Raw genomic sequence first — 9104 nt, 5'->3', positions numbered from 1 at the left:
CGTTAAGTGGGTTAATTAAAAATTTATCAGAAATGAAATTAGTTCGATTACAAAATATGTATGTGTATGTATGTATGTTTGTGAGCATTTATGCCGCTTGGCTGCACAACTCAGTCGCAATGCAGTTAGTGTTGCGCATACGATTCATAACAATTCAATTTAATTCAAAATGCATTAATTTTTATTTTAATCTAAGTTATATATGTTAATTGTCTACGTATAGTTATGTTAGTATGTTTGTCAATAGAAAAAATAAGTATAAAACAGTCCAACAAATTTTTAATCTAGAAATACTTTTTAAATGGTTTAAACATCTCTTGTATTTATTGAGATATCGGTCATTGAAGTTTTTTTTTTTGTAAAATAAAGGCAATATTGATGTAGCTTAATATATCTCGAAGAGGTATAAAGATATAACAGAGCTTAAATCTTTATTTTAAAGTCGACAAATTTGACTTCCAGATGATATCGGCCATTGTAGTATTTGCCATAAAATAAAAGCATTATTGATTTAGGTTCAAATATCTCTATCTATATTTAGATGAGATATGTATATCTCCCGGGGGCATGTTACCTTGAAGGCCCTTCTTATCTTGGTGGCTTTTCGGGTTATGTTTCAGTTACCTAGTTAGAAACTAGGAGCGCTACAAACCAAAGGATATATTAATAAAATATTAGATTTGAGCTGATAATGAAAAGATTTTGTATGATTTTGATCTCCGATGTACTATCGGATATGTGTATTTGAAAGATGAGAGGGATTGTAAGTGTTTTTTTGAATAATGACGGATATAGAGAACGAAGAACTGTTAATACCTTAATCTTCAATTTATCGGCAATAATCCTTCATGGTTGAGTGTGTTGGAGTTTACAACAGAGGTTAAGTGGTTAAGGAAAGTACTGGGGGAGTCTTTTGATGATGAGAATGCCTATGGGATTGAGCATTCCCCAAGTTAGTTAGGTAGTTAGTTAGTTGGTTAGTTAGTTAGTTGGTTAGTTAGTTAGTTAGTTAGGTAGTTAGTTAGTTAGGTAGTTGGTTAGTTAGTTAGTTAGTTAGTTAGTTAGTTAGTTAGTTAGTTAGTTAGTTAGTTAGTTAGTTAGTTAGTTAGTTAGTTAGTTAGTTAGTTAGTTAGTTAGTTAGTTAGTTAGTTAGTTAGTTAGTTAGTTAGTTAGTTAGTTAGTTAGTTAGTTAGTTAGTTAGTTAGTTAGTTAGTAGTTAGTTAGTTAGTTAGTTAGTTAGTTAGTTAGTTAGTTAGTTAGTTAGTTAGTTAGTTAGTTAGTTAGTTAGTTAGTTAGTTAGTTAGTAGTTTGTTTGTTTGTTTGTTTGTTTGTTTGTTTGTTAAACTAAAGTTTCTTCATGCTGCTTCATGCTGCAAAAACTAGAGTTTTTGATTATTTAAAAATTCAGATTCGGATTAAGCGGAGTTTTTGTCCTTGGGTTTCGACTTTTTTTCAAACTTTGTTGACCAATCATCATCATATTTATATCGAGTTTCGTGACGATACCAGTATTTAGAAGTGAATTATGGACGTTCAAGAGGTCTTTGTACCCCCTAGAAAGACGAAATTGAAAATCAAGACTTTTCAAAATTTGTTTCAAATTAGAAAAATTTTTTAACAAAAAAAATTTAAATTCAGCACCATGAAAAAATAACACATTTATGTTTTTTATTTTTTTTTTATTTTTATTTAATTTTTTTTTATAGTTCATATTAAATTTCATGTCATTTAAAATCTGTCAAAATGGCAATCATTTGTTTATCATCTTTTTGACATATTGGTAATGTAACCCATTGAGGTAAAAAGAAAAACATTTGAAAAGATGAATGAATAATAAAAAACATGTATTTTTTTGTGGTTTGGTTAAATTAATTTGATATATATATTTAATATGATTTGCATATAAAATGATTTTTACATATTTCTAAATAACATAACTGACATGTCAACTAGCTGTCAAATTTGACATATTTATATTTTATAAAAAAAAACATTCGGCATTTTAATTTGATTTAATTTATAAAATGTTTAAACAATTTGCATTAAACTGCAGTTGAATACAAAAATTTCATAATTAATTAAATAAGGCATTTGCTTAGAGTTTTGGCAGCTGTCGAAATAAAAGAAAACTAGGCAACTAGACAAAATTTAAATATTTTTCATATTTCAAAGATAAAATCGCTATTGTTTTTTTATAATTAAATTTTAAAGAAAAACATATACCATTAATAAATATTCACGATCATAAAATTTTGATGAATTTTTTACTTGGTATCCTTGAAATAATTTTTTTTATTGTTGTTGTGTTTTATTTGTTTCTCTTTTTTTAACAAAAGTGTCATTTAATTTATTGCAATTTAATTTTAAATATTTTTTATTCATTTGTGTTTTATTTTATTTGTAGATCAATGAAAACGAGTTAAGTGCAATAATCGTTTGTAGGCCATTCTTAAACGAAAAAAAAGTAAGACACACTATATGAACCTGTATTGTATAGAGAAAAATCAGCTAAAAAAAATTCCACCAACTGTAAAAAAAAAGCCTGAGTTAGAACTTATGACTCTGGTTAAAAACTCCTCTTACATATAAAACCACTTTATAAAAGTGTTAAGAAAATGCCAATATTCTGAATGAGATTTTTTTTGTCACCAACAAAATCGTAGTAATAATAACCAAGAAAAACTATTGAAACGTAGCTTTGGAAAGCTTGAAGCTGGGTAAATGTGGTCCAAAAACTAAATAATAAGTTTGTAGTAGAAACAGCTAAGATGAAACCAGATTTAGTTGTTTGTAAAAATTCGTTGTTGTTTTTGTTGTCTACAACGTATAGTATGCTAAACATAAATTAAAACAAAAACACTAGAGTTTGTTTTTTTACCGAAATCAAACGAGTCAACCAGACAAACAAACAAACAAATAAACTGAAAGACAGCCACTGAGGGAACGAGCGTGCGAGTGAGTTGGAGTCACAGCTACAAAAACCACAATAATAATATTAATAACACAAGCAACAGCAACAACAGTAATAGTGGCAGCAGCAGCAGCAGAAAACAAGGTGAGGAGAGGAGACAAGTGTACGAAGTAGAAGTGACCTACAAAGACAGGTTTATGATTTTACTTCGCATTTGCTAAAGCACAGACTAAAGACAGCAAAGAACCACTTTGCTAGACCCAGTTGAGACAAACAACAATAACTGGAAGAAACCGACAATAACAACAGAAAACCAGTCAGCCCAGCTTTAAAATAAGCAGCGTCAAGAGACGTCAGAGCTGGCAACATATTGTGGTAAACAAACCAACAACGTAAAATGGCAACCACAACATTTACAACTATGATACCTACCCCTCAGCCGAAAAAACCGGGACCTCCCGTACCCCCCAGACCACAACAATCAAGTTTATTAAAAACACAACAACGTGATGTATCATCATCACAATCAACATCTTCAACAGCGGCAGCTACAACAGCAAAATCGCAACATTTAATGAGCAAAGTAGGTCTAGAACAACCACAGATTCTTAAAAAACCCATAATAGCAAATGCCAGCAACACCAACACGACAACAGCAACAGCCAATTCTACTTCAGTTACAACAAGTGGCGGTCGCACGGTTATCTACAAATCACCATCATTGAATTTACAAAAACGCCAAGACGAACGTGAGAAACGTAATGAAGCCAGTACACAGACAGCAACAACTGCCATTACCCGAACAACATCGGCAGCGGCTGCAACAACAGCAGCAGCCAACAAAGCTAAATTAGCAAATGGCACGCAGGCACCTAAACCACCGTTAAAATTAAGAAAAGCTCCCGATGTGCCCACAAATTTTAAACCACGCATAACAGCACCTCAACCGGAAGTTAAAGAAACTGATACAAAATCCAACAACAAAAACACTAACACCAACAACAGCCAAGACAACAATATAGTTATTGTTCAATCAGCTCAGGGTGTAGTTACTTTAAATCGCCACCACTCTATGGGTGCTGCTTCGCCTCAAAATAAACCCTCCGCTTTGGCAAAAGATACACGTCTCAGCTTGGGCAAGGCCGATTTCGAAAGAGTGGGTAAGATACAAGTGCAACAATTACAGCCCACTTCCCAACCTCTGCCAAAACCACGTAAAATTGTTAAAGTTCCCGTAGCAACTTTAGATGTGGACGATACCAGTTCCTCCAACACCAACACATCATCTTCTACTTCTTCAAACACTCTACACGTGAATCTCTTTAAACGCTCTAAAACTTCTATAGAAAATTTTACCTCACGTTCGAATATTACCACAGTGAATACCAATACCACGGGCAGCTATTTAAGTGGCAAAACAGTGGAAATCAAAAATAATCTTAAAAATGCCGCCGAACGTTTGTTCTCGGAAATAATGGTGAATCAGCAGAAACAAAATGCTTTGGAATCCAATTTAGCCACCAATACCATTATAACGAAACATGAAAGGGCCATACAGCATCAGGCGGAGCCTATGAAACTGAATAATGCAAATAATGTAACAGTGGTGACCACCTCCAAGGATTATGCGCTTAACAATGACAATAATAATTGTACGCGCATAAATATCACGACCACTGCAGCAGCAGCAGCAGCTGCGAATAATCAAAATACTAACAAATTGTCGGCGGCCGGCAATGTCAGACAAGTGGTATCGGCTTTTAATTCTCCAGAGAAAAAATCGGCTGCATTTCATGAAATGCTAATTTCTGAACTGGCTGCCATGCGCACTAGATCATGTTCTATGGAAAATTTGCAAACAACACAACAACAACAACAATTGTTGCAACCACAGTCGCCTCTGTCGGTTAAAGAATCCGCAACAATTGACAAACAATTTCAAAATTACAAACAATTTAAAACTCTGGAGAATCAATTGAAAGGCAACAACAATAAGCTACAACAAGACCAACAGCTACAACAACAAGATCAACAACAACAACGTTCAACACCACAACAAAAATCCAAACAACATCATCATCACAAACTTCCTGCTAATGATGATGACATTGATGCCGATAATATTGAAGATGCCGATGGTGATGTTGAAGAGGAACTTAAGAAATCTTTAAAAGTTATAACCGCCCAAAATTCACCACGCAAACGTACACCTTCAGGCTGTTCTTCCGACTCCTCGCCCTATGGCACTGAACGTTCTGCACGCATACGCACCTCCGATTGGATTGAGGTGGGCGATAATGGCAAGCAAGTAACGCTCACCAGTTGTCATATTAGTTTGGAGGATTCTGGTTTAGAGGATGAAGAGCGTATGGATGAAATGTCTTCGTCGGGTGTGGGTGATTCGTGGGATAGTGTTAAGGAAGCTGAACAGCATCAGCAGCAACAACAGCAGATTCAGTTGCAGCAACAGGCTAAGAGAAGCCGTAATGTTAAGAGGTAAGTGTGAGAAAAATTACATTTTTTATAATTGATAATTTAAGGGAAGGAAAATTTATCGAGAATTTTCTATAGAAAGAAAATTTATCGAGAATTTTCTATAGAAAGAAAATTTTTGAAAATTTTCTATAGAAAGAAAACTTATCGAAAATTTTCTATAGAAAGAAAATTTATTGAACATTTTCTATAGAAAGAAAATTTATTGAACATTATCTATAGAAAGAAAATTTATCGAAATTTTCTATATAGAAGGAAAATTTATCAAAAATATTCTATATAGAAAGAAAATTTATCGAAAATTTATCGAAAATTTTCTATATAGAAAGAAAATTTATCGAAAATTTTCTATATAGAAAGAAAATTTATCGAAAATTTTCTATATAGAAAGACAATTTATCGAAAATTTTCTATACAGAAAGAAAATTTATCGAAAATTTTCTATACAGAAAGAAAATTTATCGAAAATTTTCTATATAGAAAGAAAATTTATCGAAAATTTTCTATATAGAAAGAAATTTTTCGAAAATTTTCTATATAGAAAGAAATTTATCGAAAATTTTCTATATAGAAAGAAAATTTATCGAAAAATTTCTATATAGGAAGAAAATTTATCGAAAATTTTCTATATAGAAAGAAAATTTATCGAAAATTTTCTATATAGAAAGAAAATTTATCGAAAATTTTCTATATAGAAAGAAAATTTATCGACAATTTTCTATATAGAAAGAAAATTTATCGAAAATTTTCTATAGAAAGAAAATTTATCGAAAATTTTCTATAGAAAGAAAGTTTATCGACAATTTCTATAGAAAGAAAATTTATCGGAAATTTTCTATAGAAAGAAAATTTATCGAAATTTTCTATAGAAAGAAAATTTATCGAAAATTTTCTATAGAAAGAAAATTTATCGAAAATTTTCTATAGAAAGAAAATTTATCGAAAATTTTCTATAGAAAGAAAATTTATCGAAAATTTTCTATAGAAAGAAAATTTATCGAAAATTTTCTATAGAAAGAAAATTTATCGAAAATTTTCTATAGAAAGAAAATTTATCGAAAATTTTCTATAGAAAGAAAATTTATCGAAAATTTTCTATAGAAAGAAAATTTATCGAAATTTTCTATAGAAAGAAAATTTATCGAAAATTTTCTATAGAAAGAAAATTTATCGAAAATTTTCTATAGAAAGAAAATTTATCGAAAATTTTCTATAGAAAGAAAATTTATCGAAAATTTTCTATAGAAAGAAAATTTATCGAAAATTTTCTATAGAAAGAAAATTTATCGAAAATTTTCTATAGAAAGAAAATTTATCGAAAATTGTCTATAGAAAGAAAATTTATCGAAAATTTTCTATAGAAAGAAAATTTATCGAAAATTTTCTATAGAAAGAAAATTTATCGAAAATTTTCTATAGAAAGAAAATTTATCGAAAATTTCTATAGAAAGAAAATTTATCGAAAATCTTCTATAGAAGGAAAATTTATGGAAAATCTTCTATAGAAAGAAAATTTATCAAAAATTTTCTATAGAAGGAAAATTTATCGAAAATTTTCTATAGAAAGAAAATTTATCGAAAATCTTCTATAGAAAGAAAATTTATCGAAAATCTTCTATAGAAAGAAAATTTATCGAAAATCTTCTATAGAAAGAAAATTTATCGAAAATCTTCTATAGAAAGAAAATTTATCGAAAATCTTCTATAGAAAGAAAATTTATCGAAAATCTTCTATAGAAAGAAAATTTATCGAAAATTTTCTATAGAAAGAAAATTTATAGAAAATCTTCTATAGAAAGAAAATTTATCGAAAATCTTCTATAGAAAGAAAATTTATCGAAAATCTTCTATAGAAAGAAAATTTATCGAAAATCTTCTATTGAAAGAAAATTTATCGAAAATTTTCTATAGAAGGAAAATTTATGGAAAATTATCTATAAAAAGAAAATTTATGCAAAATTTTCTATAAAAAGAAAATTTATTGAAAATTTTCTATAAAAAGAACATTTATGGAAAATTTTCTATAAATAGACAATATTTTAGGAGTTCAGTTCGAAAATCTATTAATCAGCTTAAACCAAATATTTCCCTTTTTTTCAACTTCATGAAATACGCATTAGAAATACCCACTCACACACACACAAAAGACCAACAAATGCATTTGTTTATTTTTCCTACTTTTTCACATGACATTCATATTCCAATTAAAATATTTTAGATTAAAATAAATTCTCATTGCGAGTATAATGTGGGCGTGCGATAAGTTTTGAATGTAAAAATCAAGTATTTATTGCAAAAAAAAGGCAGAAATATTGTCATTTGCTTGTCAACAAAAGAAAATTGCTATTGCTGCAGTAATTAAAAAAATAGCAATCGCTTAAAAATACATTCAAAATGAAACAAAGAAACTTAAAAGAAAAAACAAAAACAAACATCTGATTTGAAGTTAGATGCGAGATACTACATGGCACCACTTTAGACGTAGCCGATCTAAACACAATGTAGTAAATAGTACGATAGAGTAAATTACATATCGTTAACTGAAACTGAAAATGCAAAAAATTTTGAAAATTAAAGGGAAAAATGACAATTTGTTACCAATATGTTCCTATAAGTTGTTCAGATCATGAAATTTTGCAGCAACTTTTGGTGCAACTATGAAAATTTCCTTTACCATTCCCCTTAACATTTCAACTAACCATATTCCCACTATATTATTATTATTATTAAACTTTGAAAACTAAAATAAAAAACTTTAATGAAAATAAAAAAAGTTGACATGCTTCGCATTCCAAGTATGGATAATTATTGTAGTTACAATCCAGCTTTGGAGGTAGTTTGGCAAAATTGTGTGCAACGAGCACAAGTGTATTTGAGTAAATTTACAAAAAAAATAAAAAAAAAATTGTGTAAGTTTGTGACTTTTGTTATGATTTGTAGTCTTTTTGAAAAAAATTTCAAATATTAACTATCCGTTAGTCAAAGAATATTCAGAATTCAAATTATTTCACTTGCTGTGTAGTTTTAACCGTTTGAAGTGTAAGATTGAAAGAAAAAATTAATTTGCAAATTAAAAGAAAAATTTTAATATTTTAGTGTATTAACACGAAGGAGTAAAGATTCGAATAAGTTAATTTCTCCAACACTACAGAATTTTAGAGAGTGATTATTATACCCTACACCACTATAGTGGGGAGGGTATTATGCATTTGTGCTGATGTTTGTAACGCCCAAAAATATTGGTCCTACATCCACCTTAAAGTAGAGAATCACTTTCTGAGTCGATTTAACTATGTCCGTCTATCTGTCCGTCCGTCTGTGTGTCCATGTAAACCTTGTGTGCACTTTACAGGTCACAATTTGCAAGATAATTTTATGAATTTTGGTACATACTCTAGTTTTGATCCAAGGTCCATAACCATAACTATTGAAAATAGTTAAAATCAATCCATTATTTCGCATAGCCCCCATACATGATACTGCTGATTTTCTGTAATGATTGGGCCTCATTTGACCCTATCCCCCATAAAAAGCCCCCTTTAGAAAATGACTTTATCACGATGGTTTTGTTATTATTGGAAAATAACAGCGAACTAGCGCCATGTAAAGTTTTAGAATTTGTTTTTTACAATAATTGAAGAATAAGTTATCATTCCCCACCTTTTTTAGGAAATAAATCTATGTATACATGGTTGTCAGA

At 29.7% G+C, this 9104-nt stretch overlaps 1 protein-coding gene across 1 annotated transcript; it reads left to right on the top strand.

The window, feature by feature from the left end:
- Positions 1-2408: 2408 nt before the first annotated feature.
- On the top strand, positions 2409-5407 carry LOC119615269 (bromodomain-containing protein DDB_G0280777-like; the record flags this gene model as incomplete). The annotated part of the gene is made up of 1 exon (XM_037971342.1): positions 2409-5407. A coding segment is annotated over exon 1 (2099 nt), but the record flags the coding sequence as incomplete, so codon positions are not given.
- Positions 5408-9104: the final 3697 nt, after the last annotated feature.

Source organism: Lucilia sericata, unplaced genomic scaffold (assembly GCF_015586225.1).
Source record: "Lucilia sericata isolate MDLA Ls3-8-SP2 unplaced genomic scaffold, ASM1558622v1 Contig004702F_arrow, whole genome shotgun sequence".
Classification (NCBI taxonomy): domain Eukaryota; kingdom Metazoa; phylum Arthropoda; class Insecta; order Diptera; family Calliphoridae; genus Lucilia; species Lucilia sericata.
This window is presented reverse-complemented; position numbering and strand designations above follow the sequence as displayed.